Below are 26,834 nucleotides of genomic sequence, written 5' to 3'. Positions count from 1 at the left end.
GAGAGGTTGTTAAGTTTTACTCAGCGTTTTAGAAAGACAGTTACGAGACATAATCTGAGCAAGGATTAAGCTGTTAATTATTGTCGTTCAAAGGCCAGTTAGCCTGTATTCACAATTCACAAAAAATTTTGGTGCAGATTTCATCAACCATCTTGAAGGCAGCAAGTCAAATTTCAGGGTAAGTACCCCAACTCATCAAAATGGGAATATGTCAATCATTTTAAAATCATATCCTTATGGTGGCATCTGTGATGCTGATAACAGATTGAAGAAGATTAAAATTAAAACTAAGTGTGACCATACTCAGTAAATGAGGTGAGAGAGGAACCAAACACCACACAAAAAATGCTAGTGGAACACAGCAGGCCAGGCAGCATCTATAGGGAGAAGCACTTGTCGACGTTTCGGCCGAGACCCTTCATCAGGACCAAGAGGAACCAAGTTAAGTTTTCAAATTGTTGACCTTCAATCAGACTTTTCAGTAACTCACCTGAACAAGCATCTAAATGATATGAAAACAGAAAATGCCGCTGTTTAACAAAGGCAAAAAGCTTAAGATATTTCTATCTTTCATGCATATTCATAGAGATTATTCTCTAAAGTTCAAATGTACAAAACTTTCTTTCCGGATTTTTACATTGTTTATTTTATTTAGAGATACAGCATGGACCCTTGCAGCCCTTTGAGCTGCACCACCTGACTCCACCAAACAACTGCAATTTAACCCTAATGTAATTACTGGACAATTTACAATGTCCAATTATGTCTTTGGACTTTGGGAGGAAACCAGAGGACCCAGAGGAGACCTACGTATTCCATGGGAGGAAGTAGAGAGACTCCTTATGGAGGATGCTAGGATTGAACTCCAACCCCGGATGCCCCAATCTGTAATAGTGTCGTGCTAATTGCTGCACTACCCTGGTTTCTGGTAATTTTTGTGGTCATTATTACCACATCTATTTAGGATATGGTGATAATGGTGTAAAGGTAGAAGATCAAAGTGTCCAATTGTTCATAGAACAGAAGGTACAGCACAAGAGCCTGCCCTTTGGCTTATGACGTCTTTGCTGAGCATGAAGCCAAATTAAACTCATCCTTTCTACCCATGCATGTTCCACATCTCTCTGTTCCCAGCATGTGCATGTGCCCATCTACAACTCTCCAGAATACGGTACATCCATCCATTTGCAAGTAGCAAATATCTACTTCCACTGGATGAAGATCATGTACTCGTACTCGTACACGTACTTGTTTTGAAATTTGGTAAAAGTTGGCAGGATATAGTGTGGAAGAAAATTATGAAGCAAATTAAGTTGAATTCAATAACCACTGAGTCTATCATTAGGAACGAGTTACTGGGCCATGATTGTTACTGAAAACAAAAGAGAATTTACACAAACCGACTATCACTTAAACTCATGTGATTACCAGCAGCCGTAGAAAGAGGTTGTAGGACCAAAAGTGAGAGATTTCCAGTTTACTTTGATCCAGTTATTAGTTAGTGCATTAAGTTATGATTCTGTATTAATATGGTCATCCACACAAAATAAATGGTCAAAGTTTCTAAGTAATGATTATGGCTTCACATTCCCAGATTAATGTTGTTACATAATGCATTCTTTTCATGACAGAAATGCCTTTTAATGATAATTATATATGTCTAACTGTCTCAAACTGTTGAACTAAAATTTTCTTAGCACACATTAAATGGCCTGTAACAGCTTTCAATTGTAAATGCTGTTGAAAGGACCAGTTTGCAGCCAGAATTCATGAAGAGATAACACATATAGCAGCAGGACAAAAAAAAACAAGAGCATCATGATTTTCAGAAATTGCAGCTCTTTTATTGCCAACGGGATGAGTTCTAGATAATCACAGAATTGACAAAGACCAACTGTGTGGTCTGGCATTTTAAAATTCAATCATAAAATATGATTATTTTTCTCTTGTAAATAGGGCAAAATATTCAATTTACATGATTAAAACTGAGAAGAAATATCCAGTATTAAATGTATGGAGAGTATACATTTTGTTGTTTTTATTTATTTCAGAAATGAAACAAAATAGTGAACTTACAGTTAAAATAGGGAAAAGTTGCATGTTAACCATCTTTTAGGTTTGTGTAAATATCTAGGTTTTCCTCTTTTTCTAAAGAATGCCACTTAATATGTTCATGAAAATCTTAGCATTTGCTACTTAAAGTCATGGAATCACAATCCTAGAAAGATACGGCACAGAAATGGGCCTTTTTTGACCCACCTTTCTCATGCTAGATATAATGCCTGTCTAAGCTAAAACCATTTGCCCACATCACTGTAGACATTCCATTTAGACATGTGTCTGTCCAAACACTTTGAATATTGTGATTGTATCTGCCTCCACATCCATCATCAAGGACACTCAGTGTCCAGGACATTTCGTGTTCTCCTTACTGCCATTGAGGTGGAAGTGCAGGGGCTGAAGGCACAAACTCAGCAATTCTGAGACAGCTTCTTCCCTTCCACCATCAGATTTTTGAAATGTCTATGGCTTGCTTTTCCTCTTTTTTATTTATTATTTAAATATTTTTATTTAATATATTTATATATTTTTGTAACTAATAGTAATTTTATGTCTTGTACTGTAATGCTACCAGAAGACAACAAAGTTCATGACATACGTCAGTGATAATAAACCTGATTCTAATTGTGATCTTCTCTAAGTTTCTCCACTCTTACCTTAAACCTGTTTTCTCTGGTTCTCCATTCACCAGCCTCAAGGGGAAAAACTCTGTCTAGGTCCTCATAATTTTATAAAGCTTCATGGGTCACCCCTCAGCCTCTGTCATTTAAATGATAATAAACATAGTTTATCCATTCTCTTGTTATAATTAAACCATCCATTCCAGACAATATCCTAGCAAAATCTCTTCGGCACTCTCTCTGTTGCTACCATATCCTTCCTGTATTGTATTCAGTACTCCAAGTGCAGTCTAACTAATGCTTTGTACAGCTGCAACTCTTGTTCTCAATGCCTTGGGTCATGAAGGCAACATGCCAAAAGCCTTTTAACAAACTTCTCCACCTGTGTTGCCATTAAGCAATGGACACGTACCCCAAATCCATCAGTGTTTCCAATGTCCTTTCCATTTTGATGAGCCCTGGCAGAATTTGACCTTCCATGGTACCTCACTCTTGTCCAGAATTATCATTAAACAATTTTGCTAAACGTGCAAGGAAAGCTCAGACAATGAGACTTGCTGTACTAAAGTGGGTGCTTCCAAGGTCCAATGCTCTTCTTTGACCACATTTTCAATATAACATACTCCTTTTCTGTTTTGTGTTATAAGGAGGTAAATCCTTGCCATTCAAAGCTTACATTAAGCATTGAACATAGACACTTTATTGCTGTAATTTGCTCTGGACTCAGCTAGAAAGTGCAGGATTTTTTTTTAGCAACTTTCAAATAGTTGTTATAACTTCCATATAACTGTTGAATGTATAGATTACTACTACTATATATTGGAATTCACATTGATAATTGGTAACTTCTGTTTTATATTTTGAAACGAAATAGAGGGAAAAATAGGAATTAGTTTTGAACTTTGGAGCTGAGGGAAAATTTTGACCCAATTATGTTGTTCTATCAGCTGATCAGAAAATACTTCAATGAACCAAGATGCATTTACTATAAACCTCCCCAGCTTGGAGAGATAGATACATTGGGGCAACAGGTTGTACTGCTAGCTCACAGCTCTAGTGATCCAGGTTCAATTCTGACCTTTGGTCCTGTCTATGCCCAGTTTGAACGTTCTCACTGTGACTGCATTGGTTTCCTAAGATACTTCTATTGCTTCCCACATCCCAAGGATGCAATTTTTGGAAGTTAATTTGCCACATTAAGTTGCCCCTGACATGAGTGAGTGATTGGATAATCATTATGTGAAAGACAATTGTTTATAGGGAAGTGTGCAGAGGAATGTATTGAATATTTTAGTAATATTTGAGTAATATTGTAGATATATTGTTTGATTAAGCATCCTTTGTTGTTTACATAATTCATTATGGGTTATGCGTACAAAGTATGTGAATGGCATACGTTATGATGCCACCGCGTCATATGCACTCACCTTGCTTAAAGTAAAAAGAAAACAAAACTAAGATACACGTCTCTTGTTTGATATTTTGGAGTTACAAAACACAAATGTCATTGCTTCAAGAGCTAGCATGTACCAAATGGGTAATAAATGGACACCTGTGCCGAGCGGTGACAGGAGAGCTCTGTAAGGCAAAAGGGAACATTGGGAGTATATTATAATAAAAAATACTCATAAAACATGACTTGAGTTGGTAGCATGAAAAGACTTATGGCAAGTAACAGTAATGTGAAAAGTTCATGCCTTCTGGCTGTAATCACAGAGCGCTGGTCCTGATGGCATATTGCAACCAGAAACATAATAAAATCCCTGAGGGAGCTGTAAACACAAGCTGTACTTTGCTGCTAAGGTTTGTTTCTTCAGGTCAAATTGTATCTGAGCTATTAAGCACCTAAAAAAAAAAGTCATCTCTTATTATGAAGACAACAGGCAATCTTATGAAATCCAGGCAAGTGATCAAACTCAGCCTCGTCCAACTAATTAGGAAGACCACAATTAGGTTAATTATTTTGGATTAAAGCATGAGTAGGAAGTATATGAGGGTAATAATAGAACATCTCCTGCGCTTGAACTGGGGAGATGATAGAGTGCAAAATGGCAATGTAACTGCAGTATTGATGATTCCGTTTGCAATGAAGACGTGAGTACAATAGGAAAGTAATTGGAGCAAAAATCTGCAGATGCTGAAAACCTACAACGAAGCTGAATGCTGGAAGCAACTAAGCATTTTGGTCAGCCTCTGTGGATAGAAAAAAATACTAAGAGTTCCAGATCAGAATCAGGTTTAATGTCACTGGAATATGTTGTGAAATTTGTCATTTTGTGGCAGCAGTACATTGTAATACATAATTTAAAAAACACTATAAATTACAGTTAAGTATGCGTGTGTTCAGAAATTTAATGGTGGAGGGGAAGAAGTTGGTTCCTGAGAAGTTGTTGATGAAAAACCCTTTATTAGACCAACTCTTTATGAAGACTGTGTTGTAATCATCATGTTGGTTTGAAATTATCTTGTGAATATACAGCAAAGAATATAACAACCTGAACTTGCTGAAGTGCCTCACCACCCTGGTCGACAGTACCTGACTTGAATGGCAGCAGAGTACTACGTGTATGTTGGTCATGTCGGAGGCAGAAGAAATCTTTCCTACAAATAGCCCACAACCTTTGCCAGCTGTCAAGTTTTTGAATGTTAGTGGATATCACAGAAACAATTTAAAAAAAAAGAAAAAAATGTGTTAATTTTTTTAACATAAAAACTCAGCAGGTCAAGCAGCAGCTATGGAAAAAAGTACAGTCAGCAGGACTGGAGAAAAAATGATGATCAGGTTTAAATGGTAGGGGGAGGGGAGGGAAAAACACAGGGTGATAGTTGAAACCGGGAGGGGGAGGGATGAAGTGAAGAGCTGGGAAGTTGATTGGTGAAAGAGTTACAGGGCTGGGGAAGGAGGAATCTAATAGGAGAGGACAGAAGGCCATGGAAGAAGGAAAAGGGGGGGAGCAGCACCAGAGGGAGGTAATGGGCAGGCAAGAAGATAAGGTGAGAGAGGGAAAAGAAGATTGGGAATAGAGAAGGGGGGGTGGGGGGGTGGCATTACCAGAAGTACGAGAAGTCGACATTCGTGCCATCAGGTTGGATGTTACCTAGATAGAATATGTGTTGTTGTTCCTACCTGAGCATGGCCTCATCACAACTGTAGAGGTGGCCATGGATTGACATATCGGAATGGGAGGTGGAATTAAAATGGGTGGCCACCACTTGTTCCGCTTGCAAGGATAAGTGCCAGGAGGGAGATACTGCCCTACCAGCCTCCACATGCAGCACATAATTCACTGAAGCTTCTGCTATCTCCAGTGGGATCCCACTACTAAGCACATCTTTCCCTCACCCGCCCCTCCCCATTGTCCACTTTCTACAAGGATCGCTCCTTACACAGTCCCTCCCCACTCATCTTCCTCCTGGTACTTATCCTTGCAAGCAGAACAAATGCTACACCCACCCCTACACCTCCTCCCTCACTACCATTCAAGGCCCCAAACAGTCCTTCCAGGTGAGGCAACACTTCCCCTGAGAGTCTGTAGGGGTCATCTACTGTATCCGGTGCTCCCGGTGTGACTTTCTGTATATTGGTGAGACCCGACGTAGATTGGGCGACTGCTTCGCCGAGCACCTATGCTCTGTCCACCAGAAGAAGTGGGATCTCCCACTGGCTACATCTTAAGGAGAAAGGCCGAGTTCACTCAATCTATTCTCATGAGGCATGCTCCCCATTCCAGACAACACCCTTGTAGATCTCCTCTGCACCCTTTCTGTTGTTTCAACATCTTTCTTATAGTGAGGCGACCAGAGCTGAGCACAGTATTCCAAGTGGGGTCTGACCAGGGTCCTATATAGCTGCAACATCACCTCTTGGCTCCTAAACTCAATCCCACAATTGGTGAAGGCCAATGCACTGTATGCCTTCTTAACCACAGAGTCAACCTGTGCAGCAGCTTTTAGTGTCCTATGAACTCGGCCCCCAAGACCCCTCTGATTCTCCACTCTGCCAAGAGTCTTACCATTATTCTGTATTCTGCCATCATATTTGACCTACCAGAATGAGCCACCTGACACTTATCTGGGTTGAACTCCATCTGCCACTCCTTAGCCCAGTTTTGCATCCTATCAATGTCCTGCTATAACCTCTGACAGCCCCCCCATACTCTCCACAACACCCCAAGACTGGCCCGAGATCTATAGGTGCTGCCTGGCCTGCTGAGATCCTCCAGCATTTGGTGTGTGTTGCTTGGGTTAGTTGTGCAGTCAGGTAGATGTGCTGGTGTAAATATTGAGGAATTTATTAAGGTCTTGCTGCACCATTAGACCTTGTGTGGTTCAGTACTGAAACTCACTGGTCAGCAAGCATGTTCTGGACTTATGCACTAAGGCAAGGGTCCTGAACTCTTTGGCATTTGCCAATGGTCCACCCAGGAAACAGCTGTATTTCCCAACAGGTTGTTCCCCCTGAAAAGCCATCGCTGTCTGAAAAGAAAACAATTCAAGTTCAGGTCAATTGGGGTTGCTGCCTCATAACTCTAGAAACTCTGGATCAAATCCTGACCTGGTACTATCTGTGCAGAGTCTGTCGTGTGACTTGCATGGGTTTTCCCCAGGTACTCTGGTTCCCCCTACATGCCAAACATGTTGGTAGGTATGTTAATTGACCACTCTAAATTGCACTTTTTGCAGCTGAATGACAGGGAAAATCAGTTGAGGAGGGAGCACAATTGATGAGTGTCTGAGAAGAAAGTTAAAATTAATGTAGATGGGTTCTTGATTGTCAGCTCAAACACAATGGGCCGATGTGCTGTCTGACTCTCAGTATGACTCAAGTGTATTGGGAATATAGCTCTGGAAATAATGAGGCTTCTAATGGAAATCTTCAACTTCCTTTTAATTGTATGTCTGATTAAGCCAATTCTCTGCACCAAGTTTGTTACATTTTAGATTTAATTCTCTTTTCTTTTGCAGAGGAGGAGAGGCGAGTGATTGCCAACAACCGTGAATATAATGAAAAATTTGAGTATGCTGTAAGTGATAAATTAATCTTTATCAGTAGTCCATATGTCATTGCTTTGTAATGAATGAGATATTATAGATGTCTGCTGAACCACAAACCAGCCTTATTTGGATACCGGTATTATATTGGATCTGCTTTATTATTAGCAAATGGGTGCACTTATTTGTGCGTTTATCTGTTATTCCACAAAATAAAATAGGTTACAGCTGTTTATATGGGAATTAAACAAACTATGATAAATATTATTACTTAAAACTTTCCAATCATATTTTATATATCCATTAAATTAAACACCAGTAATTTATCTTGTCCTAGGTTTCGAGCTCAAGGTGAATGGCTGTATAAGTGTTAATTCTTACACCCTCCCTGGTATCAATCTTTCACCAGTGTTACATTAGAATCCATAATATCTAATACATCATCTCACTCAATTAGCAGTTATAATTTCAGCTTGATCTCAAATAATTATCAGGCATTTGCCTTGTCTGAAGAGTCAAACAAGTCAACAAAAATATGGCTCCAGTAACATCCCAAAGCATTCCACAAGAGAGCTTTGAGGTAAAATCTGCCGTCTGATTGGGGCAGGTGACAAAAAGCTTAGTGGCAAGGATAGGCTTTGTTATGTTCGTTAATGAGCACACAAAAAAAAACAAATTATGTACTCCTTGGCCAAAGACTGCACTGAAATTATAGCTACTGAAATTGAGTGGTTCAGTTCACTTTAATCATAGCACATAACTTATGCTCTTTACATAAACTTAAAAAAGAATTGCCAACTTTATTAGTGTGTTTCTCTTGTTATGAACCCCAGTTTCAACACCTGGGATGGTATGTGATGTACTAGAAATCTGTGGCTTTGTTTCTGTGAGTGTCACGCAATGATCTACCCCAACAGTATATAAGGAGCAGCAAAGATTGCTCCGGAGGGTCGAGTATGGTTTCGATCATGGAAAGGCACTAGTGAGTGGGGTCGCTGGTTTAAACTCTCCAAGTCGCCCAAAGGAGTGAGTTGAGATCAATCCAGAGTATTGATAAATGACTCTCACGGTTGCTGCAGCTGGATGCAGTTGCAGAGAAGAGGGGATAGAAAAGGTTTGAAACGGAAGCAACCTAGTGACAAAGAGATCACTATTTTGACTCTCTCCAAGTAGCCCTAATGAGTGAGTTTGATTCCCAGTAGTCTGTAAGGGTGAATTTGATTCCATTCGAATACGAAAGTGTGGTTGTCACATAGTTAATTCATACAAGTGGGTTCTCTGGCAAGGGAAAACCTCTGTGAATACCACGTGTGTGTTAACCCTTGTCTGGGTGTGGTAGTTTACTGAAGAAGGCACCCCTGTGGCAAATTACTGTTGGAGTTACTTCGTAAGTCATGGACCTGGATAATCTAAACGTGGATTTTTGGCACCCACTTTGGTGAACCCCTGCAAAGTCTCGGGTGTGTGGTGACCAATCCTGGAAAAGGGACGTCTCCTGTCAGTTACGTGGTGAAATTCTCGCTTTTCGGGTACTGTGTGTCTGCCGAATCGCCTTCGGAAAGATACAGTGGCCGTTTCTAGCGTATCTCTGTGAGACTTGCTTCTTCACCGTATTTTGAATCTCCGTCTTCAAGATGGTCTCTTCGCTACACTTTGAATCTAAAAGTCTCTACTATCAATTCCCCTGTGAATCCCTGAAGCTTTCTGAACATGACGTTCTGAGACTGTGTTATTTCTAAGTTTAATCGTTTGGGAGCTATAGAAGCATAGTGCTGTTAACTTCGTTTCAAGTTAGTCGCTTGTTTAATTTTCTGTGTTTCTGCTTGAGTGTTAATGAATTCTGTTGTTTTCCGATAATACCCTGACTCTATTCCACATCTATTATTGCTGCTTCCATGTAACACTCTTTATTTTAATGGTCTCGCCCTCGCCCTCTCTGTCTCTGGGATGGGGTGCAGATTAGTTAATGGTTATCAGCGAATGAATGGCTTGGAGAGTAAAAGAAGGATGGGGAGGTAGGCAGCAATAGTCAGTTCTGGAGGGAACAAAGGCATAAGTGCAAGGACTGAGACAAATTGTACTTTGAACAGCAATCGTTATGATAGTATGGACATGTGATCTTAAGCTCACCTCAAATGGTGACATTGAGTTACAAATAAGTGCCGTAGAGAAGGGTAGATTTGATAGTCAGGAAATTATGTTAAGAGTGCTAATTGAAGTGAATCTCTTTGATTTGCTAACATTGAGCTGATGGGACTTCCTATGCAGTCAGTATTTACTGTTGGTCAAGGTGTCTGATTGATGATTGTAGAAAAGCCGAGAGTGGTGGGATGAAGCTGTCATCAGCATGTTTCACAACTGCTGGGTATATTTTCACAGAATAGTCATGAATAGTCATGTCAGATAGGAACTTGGGAGACACCAGTGGTAACAGAACAGGAAGAAACCATTGCCAGCCATAACACCATGTTGAATGCTGTGGAGCCATCCAGTAGAATGGGCTCCAGGAGCTTTGGAGGAGGATGGTGTGGTTCATTTGCTCAAAGGATGCAGATAGGTCAAGAATATCAGTCAAATATGCAGTCAACGGTCACTTTAATAAGTGGCATGCAATACTGTAGGAAGTTCACTGGAGCAGTTCAGACTAAGAGTTATTCAAAAGGTGGTTGCAAATTTGAAAGGAGTAAGACAGGCACGGTAGTGTAGTGGTTAGCACTTAGCACAATGATTTGCAGTACAGGCGATCCAGGTTCAGTTCCCATCACTGCCTGTGAGGAGTTCATATGTGCTCCCCTTGACTATGTGGCTTTCCTCTTGGTGCTCCAGTTTCCTCCTGCAGTCCTTAGATGTGCCAGTTGGTAGGTCAATCAGTCATTGTAAATTGTCTCGTAATTAGACCGGGGTTAAATCAGGGGATTGCTGGGCAGCATAGCTCAAAGGGCTGGGAGGGCCTATTTTGTGGTTTATCTCAGTAATAATAATAATGTAAAACAGACAGACCCTTTGGAAACAACTGAGGTTGGAGGTGAGATGATAATTTCACAGTATGGAAGGGAATGGTGATAAGGGAGAACTAGGAAATGAGTGAGTACCTTGAGGAGAGAAAGCTTTTAATCACCTCAATTAAACTGGGCCCAGAGAGGGAAATCATTTAGCTGGAGGCCATTTACATCAGCGTATTGCACTTCTGATCTGGGAGGAATCGGGGTCTAACATCAAAACTTCTTGATGGCAAAGTGAGGCACATGAATACTTCACTGCTGAGAGACCTATGCTAAAGGTGAAGCCTGAGTGAATAAAGCAGTGACCTCTGCTGCCGGGAATTTTTTTCTGACTTTGCTGGAAGTGAAACTGAAACTGACAGGTTGGTCCTCTATAGGATGTTTAAGTTAACAGGCAGCAGGTAGAAGTGAATGTGTGGAGTGAACTGTTTCAGTGCTCTGTAGGAGTAAAGTCAGTAATGCATAGACTACATCTGAATTTCTTTTCAGTCCAACCAAAACCAATGAACCCTAACTTGTAGCCAGCTGAAAGGATTTATTGTGCTATTCATGTATGCTTAGAAACTCATTCCACTGTTAACTGTGTTACAAAATAACATTCCTCTCCCCCGTGACTTAAATTGAATTTAAAAAATAAAGTAAATTAGATTCCACTATACTATAGCACAGTTGACCTTATTCATTTTAGGCATGTGCCTCAAACGTTGAGTTAAGTTTTTTGGAACATTGCAAAATCACACAGTGGGATTTCCAGCTACAATTGCTGATCACCAGATGGGTTGCGAGAAACTTTTCATATTGGAGTGGGCAGAAGAGATTCGGAAGAAGTGAAGCAGCCTGAACAGATAGATCACGTTAAAAGAATAATGGAGTTCCTGCTAAGGCAGTTTGAACCATTCATGTGTTAAATTAATAGGTCTGTGACCATGAACTCATGATTACTGCTGGTACGGTATGCTAATCCGCACAGTAGCAAAGAAATTAGATGAAATACTGTGAGGCGTATAGATGATGGTGAGAAGTGTAATAGTATAAAGGAATGAAGATCAACTCCATGATAAAATGCACTTCATTAACATGGAGAGCATACGGCCATAGAGGAGGAGTGAGGCAGAAAGAGAAAGAGATCATTCTTTACACACAGGGCTGACCTTTTGCTTGCTCTCACCCCTGCACAACCGTACCTGGTTTGGAGCCAGAACCCGGAGGATTTCTAGCTGCAGGTACTCTTGCCAGGTGGAGAGAGAGCTTAACTCTAAGAGCAGAAAATCAGGGGGGAAAAAGCATTCTATGAATATTAAAGGAAGAACGAAAACAAAGAGGAAAGGAAAATGATGCTGCAGTTTAGACCAGAAAAGTGTGAAGTCCAATAGTTTGGAAGGTGAAACTTGAAGACAGGGTGCAAGGTTAATGGCAGGATTCTTCGTTCTGTGGAGGAACAGAGGGATCTTGTGGTGCACTGTGGTTGTCACAGATTTTATTAAAACAGTTGTAAACGTGTGTGTCCCCACAAAATCAGAGTCTTCCGCAACCAGAAGACCTGAGATTGGCAATTGGCTGAAGGCTAGATCACAGACGTTCAAGTCTGGTGACCAAGGGAGTTACAAGAGGACCGGGTACGATCTCCAGAAAGCCATCTCACAGGTGAAGTGGCAATTATGGACTAAACTTGCATAACGAAGCGACATCAGTGACAACAGGTCTTCGTTTCCAGATGAGCTTAATGTTTTCAATGCTTGCTTTGACAATAAAAAATTGGAGGAACCATCATGAGCTCCCACAGTTCCTGATGATCCTGTGATTTCCGTCTCTGAGGCTGACGTGCGAGCAGCGTTCAGGAAGATGAACCCATGAAAAGCATAAGGCCCTGATTGGGTAGCTGGCCAAGTACTAAAGACCTGTGCCGATCAACTGGCTGGAGTATTCACTGTGATCATTAATCTCTCGCTTTCACAGTCCGAAGTACCCATTTGCTTCAAACAGGCTTCAACAGGCCCAAGAAGAACATCATATCCTGCCTCAACGGCTATTGTCCAGTAGCACTTATGTCCACTGTGATGAAGAGTTTTGAAAGGTTGGTGATGAGGAACAGCTTGGATCTGCTCCAGTTTGCTTACCGGAGCAGTACTATCATCTCTTCAAAACTAAACAGTAAGCTCTAAAATAGTGGTCACCAACCTTTGGTGACCCAAGATCCCCTACCTCGGCCTTAATGAAAGGCGAGATCGACCCCAAATCAATTAGTTACAGGCATGCGCACCATGGCAGAAAAGACCGGAAGTAAAACCCCACAACCCGAAAGTAGAAATGATGTATAAACACCAGGGGTACCCGCCCGTTTTTTGCACCGCAGACCGGCTTAATATTGACAATACTCTTGTGGACCGGCCGACCAGAGGAGGCGGGGGGTAAACACAATGGGAATACAGTGATACTCGAGAGGGGTTCCTTATGTCCAGTCTATTCCGCGATTTAGTTTCCGCGGCTCTCGGCACTTAGCTGCCGACGGGGGGGAGTAAACACGACGGGAATACAGTGATACTCGAAGGGGGTTCCTTATGTCCAGTCTGTTCTGTGATTTAGTTTTTGTGGCTCTTGGCACCTAGCTGCTGTCCCGCGCTGCTCATGTTTTTTCTGCTGAAAAAACTCAGTAGGTTTGTCTTTAAGTGCAGGGTGCTTGGACTCAAGGTACAGAAGCAGTTTTGAGGGCTTCATTGCCTCGTTAGACAGCCTACTGCCCGCCCGCCACCAGACGCCTTGGCCAGGTGCGGCTGGTCGTGGGTGGGGTGAGGGGACAAAGTCAAGGGCCGGAGGTCCCCATGCTGGGGCCATGGTGGTCGCAGTCCAGAGGGAACGCCCGACTGAGTAAGGAGAGCAACAAGCCCGCACCTGTTCCCACCCCCCCCGTAGGATCTATCAGCCGACAAAAGTTTGTTTCAGTAGATCACACCGAGGTGGCTGCTCTGACACTTACAAAACGCTGAGCCCAAATTAGGTCGCCTGCAAATATTTCAGCACCGGGTTCCCCACAAACATTCGGAGTGCTAAACAGGTTTAGAGGCAGCGCCCATGTGTCCGCACGCCAGGCCGGTAGCAACGGCACTTCCCGCCGGCCGCGTGGGGGTATTACTGCGGTTAGGCAACTGATGACCTCGTGTGGGTTCAAGTTCAACAGTGGGCGTGATGGAATGAGGAAAGGTGCAGCTGACTCATATTGTTTCCTCGCGGCCCGGTGGTTGGGGACCACTGAAGTACACTGTGTAGTGCGTGGCGGGGGAGCTACACGCATGCGCACCGGGCAGAAAGAACGGAACTAAAACCCCGCAACCCGGAAACAATCTCCCAACAGTATTTGTGTATTTACTTTTCATTTTTTTTTTTCGGGATCTACTGGGAAAGTCTTAAAGGTCGAGCAGTCGATCGCAATTGATGGGTTGGTGACCACTAGTCTAAGACCTTGGCCTGAGCACCTCCTTGTGCAATTGGATCTTCCATTTACCTGCTTGTAGACCCCAGTCAGTTTGGATTGGCAACAACATCTCCTCCACAATCTCTATCAGCACAGGTGCACCACAAGGCTATGTGCTTAGCCCCCTGCTCTACTTGCTCTATATTCATGACTGTGAGGCTAAGCACAACTTTGATGCCATATTTACATTTGCTGTCATAGGCCAAATCAAAGACAATCAGCATGTGGGAGGGAGAATGAAAATATGGCTCTTACTCAATCTCAGCAAGAAGAAACCAGAGATCCATGAGCCAGTCCTCCTTAGAGGATGAGAGGCAGAGAGGGTCAATAACTTTAACTTCCTCGGTGTTAATGTTTCAGAGGACTTGTCTTGGTCCAGCACTTAAGTGCAATTAAAATGAAAGCATGACAGAGCATCTACTTTCTTAGGAGTTTGCAAAGATACAGCATGACATCTAAAATTTCGACAAGGTTCCATACATGCATAGTGGAGAGTATATTGACTGGCTGTATCACAGCCTGGTATGGAAACACCAATGCCCTGGAATAGAAAATCCTACAAAATGTACTGGAGAACCCAGTCCATCATAGGTAAAGCCCTCCCCACTGTTGAACACATCTACAAGAAATGTTGTTGCAGGGAATCAGCATCCATCATCAGAGATCTTTACCACCCAGGACTTGCTCTCTTCTTGCTGCTGCCATCAGGAAGAAGGTACAGGAACCTCACCAGCTTCAGGAACAGTTATTACCTTTCCGTCATCAGGCTCTTGAACCAAAGGGTATAACTTCACTTGCCCCATCATTGAACTGTTCCCACAACCTATGGACTCACTTCCAAGGACTCTTTATCACATGTTCTCCATGTTAATGTTTGTTTATTATTATTATTTCCTTCTTCCGGTATTTGCACAGTTTGTGTCCTTTGCATGCTGGTTAAATGTCTAAATTGGTGCAGTCTTTCATTGATTCTATTATGGTTATTATTCAATATCAATTTATTATGAATGCCCACAAGAAAAAGAATCTTACGGTTGTATATGGTGAAAAATATGTACCTTGATAATAAATTTACTGAAGTTTATAGATTCCTCAAAGTTGCATTGCAGGTTTATAGGGTGGTTAGGTAAGTGTATGGTGTATTAACCTTCGTTGGTTGGGAGATTGAGTTCAAGAGCCATGAGGTAATTTTGCAGCTCTGTAAAACTCTGGCTAGACCACACTTGAGTATTGTGCTCAATTCTGGTCACTTCATTACTGGAAGTATGCAAATACTTTAGAGAATGTGCAGAGGAAGTTTGCCAGGACCCTGCCTGGATTAGAGAATATGTGTTATGAAGAAATGTTGAGTGAACTATGGCTTTTCTCTTTGGATTGAAGGAGGATGACAAGCAATTTGTTTTAGGTGTAGAAGATTATAAGAGGCATAGATAGAGTGACCAGCCAGTTCCTTTTTCCCAGTGCGGCAGTGGGTAATATCAGAAGGCATCCTTTCAAAGTGATTAGAGAAAAGATTAAGTGAGATGTCAAAGTTAGTTTATCTTACACATTATTGATAATTGCCTGGGATGCACCATCTGGGGTAGAGGTTGATACATTAGAGACAATTCAGAGACTTAGATTTGTGCACACTGGTACACAGATGAAAAATAATGGAGCATTATGTTCTGTGTAGGAAAGAAGGGTTAGATTGAAATGCTGGCACAACATTGAGGGCCGACATGCCTCTACTGTGTTATAATGTCCTACTTTCTGCTCTGGGGAGCAGAACCATGCAGGGATTACACTGTTCAAGTATAGATGTCAATAACACTGTGATCCAGCAAGATGTGAAGAGCCAAGTGGAAACTTACCCTGAAATTGAATCATATCATGCGGAAAATAATTTAGTATAAACTTTTCAAATGAGATAGAGAACAAAAAATTAGGATGTGATTACAGAAGCACATCTGGGCAATATTGATGGGGATGATTGGTGAAGGGGTCTGTAGGAAAGACATGATTTGATATCTCTTTATAATTAAAGATGTTTGGAGGGTTATAATCATAGATAGTTGTGAAGCACTTTCAACCCTTTAAGTCTTTTCTGATAATCAAGCTCCCATTATGCTAATCCTATTTTATACTATGCATAACTCCCACAACTCCCCCCTCCCCAGATTCTGCCACTCATCTGCATGTTGGGATCGCTTACACTGGCTACGGAACCTATCAATGCACAGGTTATTGGGAGGTGGGGTGGAAACTGGCACGCTCAGAGAAACACTGGCTCGTCACGGGGAGAATGCAAACTCCGCACAGGCAGCACCAAGAGTTATGGTTAAACCCAGGTTGCTGGAGCAGTGAGGCAGCAACTCTACTGGCTGTATCACGGTGCAACTTTCCATAATAGACTGGGATAATGGGGAGGGACTGTGTTCCTAATTTGTCTGTACCTTAGTTCTAGATAAGAAAATCAGTGAAGCATGAGGCCTGAAGTTCAGAATATTGACCACAAGCTACATTGTTTAAGTTGAAAATAGAGGATAAAGAAGAACATGGCATTCACATCCTTAACTGGAAATTGGAGGCTTCAATTGGGTGGAAGAGGTCTCAAGCCAAATTAATCAATTTGGATATTTAGCAGGTCAATCAGTGAACAGGTTATGAAAATTCCTATTTTGTTTATAAGGCACGGGTGTTGTTAGTGAGGCTAACACATGGTACCCTACTCTAATTGCCCTTCTGAAGCCTATGGGAAGCTGCCCGCTTGAGCTGGTATAGTTCTTGAGATGAAGCCCTTCCCCCACCCCCGACAGTGCTGTCAGGAAGGGAGTTCCGGGATTTCTGTCCAGGTAACAATGAAGAGTGATTTGAAAAAGGATCTAGTACTTTCCCAGCGTATGTGACAGATAAATTCTTCTTGGGCTTCCAGCCGGGTACAAGTATAGAATTTTACTAACTTTTCGATGACAATCTTGCCATCTTCATGAACATTGATACCTGTACCTGGCTGGAAGTCCGAAAAGAATTTATTCGAAGAGTGATTTATTTCGAATCAGGGTCCTGTGCATTAGCATGTAAAATAGATAAGCTGTCGGTTTACCATATTCTGTCAGAAAGTACACGAACTAATTGCAATTAGCGTACCCTTCAATGCCGTCAAGGGTACTGGGTCCATGGGCAATAGAGGGTAGGACTGCATGGAGTTGTTTTTAAAGAGCATGAAGCAAGAAAACTAACAAAGTATGACTGAGCAATCTGAGGAAATGTATACAGGCAGTCCCCGGGTTACGAACGAGTTCCGTTCCTGAGTTCGTCTTTAAGGTGGATTTGTACATAAGTTGGAACAAATACATCCGGTATTATTTAGCATCAGTTAGTCAAACATTTGTCTTAGTATATAGTATGTATTTTACTTTTCTATGTATATAAAACACTAAAGAAACATATGTATTCCAATAATGAAACCACTACATTGCTTAGTAATAACTAGCTTTTCACCTCTTTCCAAATGCTTTATTATTTCCACTTTATTTTCAATCACGATCATTTCCCATCAATGGAACAGAAACACTGCAGGCAGCGGGTCCCGACCTCCGCCGGCTCCCGAGGTCTGCTGGGTCATAAGGACCACTGCACTGAATTCCCCAAGTCTGAAAGTCCACCACACTGAGATAGGTTAAATGGGACAAGTGGGGGCTGTGCCAGGTTTGGGTACTGTATTTGATCCTCCACAATATTCCGCGTGGGAACTTAAACTGGAGGTGGCAGTGTTTTTTTTACGAGGTTGAGTTGTGAACTCAACATCAACCCGGCACGGATGGTACGGGAGTCACTGGATCGACATAAACCCAGCACGGGAGCGGTCTGTCACTGGATCGAACTTAGGAAACTCCGTTCTCGAGCCCGACGCTGATCTCACTACACCACCAGCCGACTGGAATGGGAGGGGGGGGCGGGGTCAGGGTGAATCATACTAAGAAAAATTTAAGCCAAATACAAAGTTACACACTCAACACAGTGTCAATGGCAACGACTTAAAATGGTAGATGGTGTCACGATCCGACTTAAAATGGCAGGTGACGTTCTCCTTCTTTGGTTCGTAAGTACGAGTTGTCTGTAAGTCGGACGTTCGTAACTCGGGGACTACCAAGAACCATAGAACCATAGAACACTACAGCACAGTACAGGCCCTTCAGCCCTCCATGTTGTGCCGATCCATATAATCCTTAAAAAAAGTACTAAACCCACACTACCCCATTACCCCCCATTTTTCTTTCATCCATGTGCCTGTCCAAGAGGTTCTTAAATACCCCTAATGTTTTAGCCTCCACCAACATTCCTGGCAAGTCATTCCAGGCACTCACAACCCTCTGTGTAAAAAACTTACCCCTGATGTCTGCCCTAAACTTCCCTCCCTTAATTTTGTACATGTGCCCCCTGGTGTTTGCTATTGGTGCCCTGGGAAACAGGTACTGACTATCCACCCTATCTATGCCTCTCATAATCTTGTAGACCTCTATCAAATCCCCTCTCATTCTTCAATGTTCCAAAGAGAAAAGTCCCAGCTCTGCTAACCTTGCTTGATATGACTTGTTCTCCAAACCAGCCAACATCCTCTTAAATCTCCTCTGCATCCTCTCTGTAGCTTCCACATCCTTCCTATAATCAGATGACCAGAATTGAACACACTACCCTTAAGTGCGTTCTCACCAGAGGTTTGTAGAGTTGCAACATGACCTCTACTCTTGAACTCAATCCCCCTGTTAATGAAACCTAGCATCCCATAGGCTTTCTTAACTAAAGAGGTCCCAATGATCCAGAAATCTGAATCCCTGCCCCCTGCTGCAATGCCCCAGCCACGCATTTATCCTCCACCTTATTCTATTCCTATTCTCACTGTCGCGTGGCACAGGCAGTAATCCCGAGATTACTACCTTTGAGGTCCTGCTTTTCTACTTCCTTCCTAACTCCCTGTAGTCTTCTTTCAGGACCTCTTCCCTTTTCCTACCTATGTCATTGGTGCCAATATGTACCACAACCACTGGCTGTTCTCCCTCCCACCACAGGATATCTGTACAAATCAATCAAAAAAGTGAATTAATTTAAGAACATAAAAAGAGGTCAAGTAGAAATTGCTAGCTTAATCTTCTTGTACTTTATGTTACATTGTTGTTCACACTATGATGTAAACTTTGATTAGTATCTCAGCTTAGTATCCCTGCAGCTGTCAGTATTCTGCACATATGGGTTGCCATATGATCAGCGTGGTGACGTGGTGGTTAGGGTAACTCTATACAGCACCAGTGCCCACTGTCTTTAAGAAGTTTGTACATTCTCCCATGACCACGTGAGCTTCCTCCAGACGCTGCAGTCTCCAAAGACACGCAGGTTGGAGCAAGTTGTGGGTTTGCTACTGTATGTTGGTGCCAGGAGCATGGCAGCACTTGCAGGCTGCCCACAGCACAGCCTTGGGCTGTGTTGTTTCATTAGCTCCCCAATGAAAGAAAGAATGAGAGTTTGAAGTGACAACGTTATGCTTTTGTTCTTAACAGAAGGACGTGGTAGAAAAGTATTTTCTTCAATCTGAGTTTACAAAGCAAAACTGAAGCTGAATAATGAGAGTATCTGCAGCAAATGTCGAAGAGCCGCAACTGAGGATAGAAGTAATGAAAAGGAATTTGAAAATAAATGGAAGTAAGGCAGCCACTAAATCGTCGTTGTGTATGTGCAAATACTGAAAGCTGTAGGGGGTGAGATTGCTGAGGCACTAATCAAAGTTTGTATTGCAGTATGAACAAGGTAATTGAGCAAGATTAAACAGATGAAGATTGAGGCAGAAAGGAACAAAAGCACGAGAATGAAATGATGAGAGGACAGTTCGTTGAAGGTGGAGAGTTCAGTGTTTATTCAGGGGGTTGTAGAATGGATAGACAGGAGACAGGTGTGAATGTTCTCGTTTATGTTGGGATTCATTAGAACAGCAGAGGAGGCTGCAGATGTATAGATAAAAAAGGGAGTGGAAAAGGGAATTAACGTGGCATGTAATAAGAAGTTTAAGATCACCCCAGGTGGACTGAGGTGTTCCGTAAAAGTAATCACTCTACCTGCATTTGGTTCCTCCAGTGTGGAGCAGGCCCCAGTGTGAACACCAAGTGCACTAGACTGGATTTAATGAAATGCAAATGATTCGTTTCCTCACCTGGATGGTGAGTAAGGAAGAGATGAATGGACAGATATTGCATCTCCTCCCATTGCATGGGAAGGTGCTGTGGGGTGGGGATGGAAGAGTGGATCAGAGATCCACAAAGTGAGCGATCCCAACAAGAAAATGCAGAAAGTGGAGAAGTGAAAGACAAAACCAGTGGTGGGATTATGTTTGAAGGATTCTTTGACGTATAAGTGAAATGTCAATTTCAGTGTCTACCGCACTTTCAAGTCACTCTGCTGTAAAGAACTGACACAGACCAGTGCGATGACAAGTAAATCTGCGGATACTGGAAATTCAAGCAATACACACAAAATGCTGGAGGAACTCAGCCGGCCAGGCAGCATCTATCATAGAGAGTAAATAGTGAAAGTTTTGGGCCAAGACCCTTCATCAGGACTGGTAAAAAAAAAGAGAAGTTAGAACAAGAAAGTGGGGGGGGATGTGAGGAAGAAGTACAAGGTGGTAGGTGAAACTGGGAGAGGGGGAGGAGTGAAATAAAGAGCTGGGAAGCTGATAAGGTGACAGAGGGAAATGAGAAGCATGGCCTTCCCTATTGCCACAATGAGGCCACACTCAGGTTGGAGGAGCAACCCCCTGTATTCCATCTGGGTAGCCTCCAACCTGATGACATGAACATTGATTTCTTGAACTTCTAGTAATTATGCTCCCCCACACAACATTCCCATTCCCATTTGCCTCTCTCACCTCATCTCCTTACCTGCCCATCACCTTCCTCTGGTTCTTCTCCTCCTCCCCTTTCTTCCATGGTCTTCTACTCTCTCCTGTCAGGTTCCTCCTTCTCCAGCCCTTTATCTCTTCTACCAATCAGCCTCCTAGCTCTTCACATCACCCATACTCCTCTTCCAGTTTCACCTATCAGCTACCACTTTGTACTTCATCCTTCCCTCCCCACCCGCACCTCCTTGCACTAATTTCTCATCTTCTCTTCCCATCCTGATGAAGGGTCTCAGTCTAAAACGTCGACTATTTTCCATAGATGCTGCCTGGCCTGCTGAGTTCCTCCAGCACTTTGTGTGTGTCGCAAACCAGTGCAATATTGGCACTGCGGCGACTGGCTGAGAAGGTTGCCCATTTGTTCCCATTCCCAGATCTTCACCAATTTCATATATATGAAATGGTGAGGAGATTTGATAGACACTATTGTATCCATCAGTGGCTTTGATGTTGGATTTAAGAAGCAGAGTTGGAATCAGAGGACACAGATATTACTATGATTGACAAAAGAAATCAAGATTGCATTGACAAATATTATAGATGCAAATTGTGGTGGGTTTTGAATACCATGGCTGAAAGAAATAGTGCAAACAGATTCAGCATCAAAATTCAAAAGGTATTTGAATAAATAGTTGAAAAGTAATGATAATACAGGGTAATAAAGACAAAACAAGGCAGTGGGGCTAGTTAACTAGCAAATGTCTCTACAGCATTGCCGGCGTGGGTATCATTCTGTGAACCTGGAATTTATCTGCTTCCCTTTTAATTATTAACTTAGATGTTCAGTTGACATCATTATTTCTGGTAGATCATTTCATATCCTTATGGTCTTTTGAACAAAATGGTTATTCATAACAGCTCCCTTGACAACGATTTTAAATTGAATCTCAGTGGAAATGATTTTTCCTCAAACAAATACAAAAATGCTGCAGGATGCAGTCCCATGAATAGACAGAAATTATTTTTTTTTCTTTGTTGTAAGAAATAAAATCAAACCATTGTATTTGTGTAAATGCCTTGAGGACTAAGATAATCGAACAAAATGAAATGGATAACGTTCGGGTGAACCTACTGCATGATCCAATAGTTTCTGCATGATCAAACTGCAGGATCAGTCAAGTGCAAATCAAGGTCAAGTGTATTGTCATAGACGTACATACCCAGTGTATTAATTCCATGAAATCTAACTTTCTGCAGCAGCAGCACAGTATATGACAACATTCACAAGTATAAGGTGACATAGACTTTTTTAAAACATGTGTACATAATTTACATGACAAAAATAAATTAATATAAACATAACATTAGTGCAAGTTGAAAGTAAGTGAAATATCATCTAGGGTTTACTGGGTTGGTCAAGACCTTGATGGCAATGGGGAAGAAACAATGGAATTGCAACAGCAAAGTAACTGGTTGCATAGTCTGTATGAAGCTGCTGAAGAGATCTAGTCTGCAGCAAGGTTTTGCTGTGACAAAGAAGCATAATGTTAACATGAAGTAGGTATTTTGTTTAAATTTTTAAAGAACTTTGATTTAGAAATACATAGCCTTCATGTGGCCATTTAAATCTTTCACTGGAGAGCAAACAACTTGATTATGAGCCTCCTGTAAGGCCTTTGACTTACTGTATAACATATATTTCACTTTCTACAGATGCTGCACAGCTTGTTAAGTATTTCCAGCATTTTCTTTTTATTTCAGATCTTCAGCATGATAGTCGTTTTGATTTCCCTTCATTCGGTGCTAAATAAAATTTGTGACAGCTTGAGGCACTTCCCTGCTTTTTTTTCCATTTTGTGCATGAAGTGAAGGAAAAAAGTGCAAGATATGGGATAGGAAAGCACGATGTCAAGGATTTTGTCTTTGTTTGAGGGCCACGAGGCAGTTTGGGTTTGTGTATAGGGACCTGTAGGCAGGAAACAGCTGCAGATTAGGAAATGGGTAGTCATCAGGGCCTGGTCATGATGAGATCAGTAGTCAGTTGGTTGCTTGAATCGGGCAGTTGGTTTAGGAGAATGGGAAGTAGTGGTAAAGTTCAAGGATCAATGAGTGAATAATCTAGGATAATGAGGGGGGAGGGGGTCTGAAACTGAAACAAGCTGCTAGAGATACACAGCAGACCAGACAGTGTCTGGGGCAAGGGATACAGTTAACATTTCAAGCCATTGTTCCTTAATTAGAAAGGAAACCGTGTTGACCCTCAGATTTCTAGTTGAGGGCAGTGATGTGATGGCACTTGCTGCTTCCCTCACGAGCAGCTGCCCATGCGCTTTATATAGATTGGAGCACTCTGGCTGTAGATGAACATAATTGAGTTAGGTGGACGAATGGCTGGCCAGAACTGGGTTGTCATGGTGAGATTTGACCTACTGTGAGAGTATTGACAGAGGATAGAGATGGGCTGCTATCTGACATCAGCAAATGAGATTTGAGAAGTGGTCTGTATCCTGGGAAGAACAAGAAGACAAGAAGCTTACTGAGTCTGCCTCTGCTAATTTGTGTCTGATTCCAGTGGAGACTCCAGGTGCTGCCTGGCCTGCTGATTGTTTCTGGGAGTTTCTGCTTTTATTCCAGAGTGTAAATATTAGATTGAATTTTTTTAATGAATTGTTTTTCTAGATATTGGAAGTTTATGCTTTACAATGTTTTCATATTAAATTCAAAGATTCAAAGTACATTTATTAACAAAGTATGTATACAGAATACAACACTGAGATTCGTCCTGCAGGCAGCCACGAAACAAGGAAACACCACAGAACCCGTTCAAGAAAACATCAAACACCCAACGTGCAAAAGAAGAACAAATTGCACAAACGGCAAAAAGCAAACGGTCAACATGTAGAATATCAAACATCAAACCAGGAGTAATCGATCACAAACAAGAGAAAGGGTCTCAGCCTGAAGTGTCATCTGTACTCTTTTCCATGGATGCTGCCTGGCCGGCTGAGTTCCTCCAGCATTTTCTGTGTGTTGCTAGGAGTCCAGTACTATTCAGTTTAGTTCATTTCAGTGTCACGCCGCTAGCCCACTGCAGGCCACAGGGCAAACCATTCTTCGCTGAAGCGCCCCAGAATGCATCGATTGCCCCGATCAAACCGCTCGAAATCAGCGGAAAAAAGAGTAACAACAATCTAGGGTTACATCTAGGTAACATGAAACCTAAAGTCCACCAAAATCTTATCTCTCCCTCGCAATGTGGATCCCAAGAGCCCTGCGCTCTCCTCTGACAACAGCTAGCAGTAGGGAGAGGAAGTTTGGACAAACGCAGGCAGACAGAGCCAAACACCCACCTATCCTCTGCTCTTGTCCTCGTCCACTTTAACCTTGCTTGACTCCTCATTCGGAAAAATGCAGTGGGCTAGCGGTGTGACACTGAAATGAACTAAACTGAATAATACTGGACTCCTAGCAACACACAGAAAATGCTGGAGGAACTCCAGGCTGCACACTCCACTCCAAACCTCACTGGGTCCCTCACAGACAGCAAAGTGCCAGATTGCTTAATCGGTCTAAAAACACACCAGCAGAATGTAGATTACACGTTCCAGTCACACGCAGCTTAGTTAGTAGAATCATATTTGAAAGAAGAAGCAGTTTTGTGAACTGTCTGCAGGGCGTCGCCTTTGGCTGCGTTGTTGGCTGACACCATCTTGAGCTAAATGCTTCAGCTTTAAGACTTAAAAAGTACCTTTATGATCTTTTGTTCCACGTGAGAGCCACATTCCCTCATTTTTTTTTACAGCTGTGCAGACCAACCGTTGCTCTGAGCAGGAAAGGTTTTACATGGCCTGAAAACTGCGCAGCACTTTAATAAAACATTATGTAATAGAAAGTTCCAGCTGAGTGGCAACAAAGGCTATATGTGCAGGAGCTTTTCACTTACTGCCCGGCTGTGCACCCATGCAGCTTAGAGGGAACAATGCATGAGAAGTAATTGGGATGAGTCTTATAAAAAGCAAACACTCCTTTATGTACAGCCTTGCTGTAGTTCTTGATAATATTCCAACGGTTTCCTCAGAAAAGCTATCAGATCAAAGTTCTGATAAATCGTGACATATTTATTTAGCTTGATTTTTAAAAAATGAATCCATTACTTCTATAATCGCTTTCAGGAGATTTTATCATCACTGCTGTGGTGGCCATTCCAAATGCTCATGGTAAATATTAACATTAATTGCACAAAAGATTATTTTAATCAGATAAAAGAGTATTGAACTGCATTATTTAGAGATGTGAGAACCAATTAACTGTGCTCCCACGGACTATATTAAGCAGACTGATGTACTTCTCGTACGTTGTCTATTCCTCACTTTTATATAAAGGCACCAACTAATTTCTCTCAATTCAGAATTTTGGAAGCTTATTTGTATATAAATGCATTGACTCCAACTGGTGGGCAGTTGTTAACTGATTTGTAAGTGTAACACCTATAAATGTGTTTTCCTCACTGTCATGTTGTCGATTGTTTTGGTAATTCAGCAGTGAGAAAACAGATTATTTAGCCATTATCACTGAGTTGTTTGTGAGAGAGCTGCGGGATAAATTAGCTGCGGTGTTTCCTATCTTACAACTGTAACTGGGCTCAAAAGTGTGTTATTGGATGCAAACGATGGTATTTTGACCATCATAAAATGCCAAATAACTAGATCATTCTGGCCGTTAGTTAAAAATGTTTTGGGAGAATTACAGAGGATTTTGTTTCTATTTGTTAATGTTTATCCCAATATTTTAGTTGTTTACATGCCTAAATCAGATTAGGTGATTGTGTATAAAATAGTTTGAATTTCACCCCGTGTTGAATAATGGGCAGAGTAAGTTAGTGAACAAGGAGGTGTGCCAACCAGCACTGTTACACAGTACTCCTGCTGTGCTCTTATGTATCCCTACTCTGTCATATTGTTGCATTAGTTATTTAGCTTGTTCTCGAATAGTTATTATTGGAACTGTGCAGACAATATATATTGCTAGGTTTGTGAGGTGAAATTGGTTTTCATTATGGACATTTTACATGGTGTAACAAGATGGTGGATTGGAGATGTGTCTCTACCAAAGCAGGTGTAAGGCGCGCCTTCCCTCCACTCGCCTGCAGGTCACCCTTGGGCAAGGTGTAGCACCTGCTTCGACTTCCCCAATCAGGGTCACATGAGGCCATGGGAGCGGGGGGTGGATGGTTGTATGAGCAGCTGGTCACAAGTCCTTGTTATGCCATCACTGACGCCAAGCAGACAGCTTCTGAAGAGTATTGATGAGCGTTGGGGTCACCCACCTTGTAAAGACGCGGCTCAGGAGACAGCAATGACAAGCCACTTCTGTAGAATTTGCCAAGAACTATTATGATAATGGAAAGACCACGATCACCTACATTGTAACTGCACATAACAAGTGAACAGGTTGTAAGCTGATGCAGTGGGGTCCAATTTAAGGACCATTCTCTAGCGATTAAGCAGCCCAAGAACCTATTTACATGGATATCTGGGCATGCTGGGGTGGAGGGAAATGAAATTGTGGATGGCGTTGCCAAGTCTTCCTTACAGAGCGAGCAAGTAAGAATTAGAATACTCTCAGGCAGAGCAGAATTGAGAAGTAAGATAATAAAAGGTATAGAGATGCAATGGCAGGAGGATTAGAAAAATGAATTAAAGGGAAGGCATTTCTTTTCTAGTCATCCACTAGCTAAAAAGGTCTCATATTGTTACTCTTTAAATCATAGAGATATTGTGAAAATAACAAGACTTAGGTTGGGGCATCGTGGGCTAAACTGT

General features: G+C 42.0%; 1 protein-coding gene across 10 annotated transcripts in view; it reads left to right on the top strand.

Moving 5' to 3' along the window:
• The window catches only part of atp8b4 (ATPase phospholipid transporting 8B4), a 302,360-nt gene that overhangs the window by 154,599 nt on the left and 120,927 nt on the right, over positions 1 to 26,834 (top strand). For all 10 annotated transcript variants that reach the window (XM_059952733.1, XM_059952732.1, XM_059952731.1 and 7 more), the window contains one exon: positions 7,647 to 7,705. In XM_059952733.1, coding sequence (XP_059808716.1) covers positions 7,647 to 7,705 — 59 coding nt within the window. The remainder of the gene's footprint in view (positions 1 to 7,646; positions 7,706 to 26,834) is intronic.

Source organism: Hypanus sabinus, chromosome 28 (assembly GCF_030144855.1).
Source record: "Hypanus sabinus isolate sHypSab1 chromosome 28, sHypSab1.hap1, whole genome shotgun sequence".
Lineage (NCBI taxonomy): Eukaryota > Metazoa > Chordata > Chondrichthyes > Myliobatiformes > Dasyatidae > Hypanus > Hypanus sabinus.
Note: the sequence above shows the minus strand (reverse complement) of the source record. Positions and strands in the feature narration are given on the sequence as shown.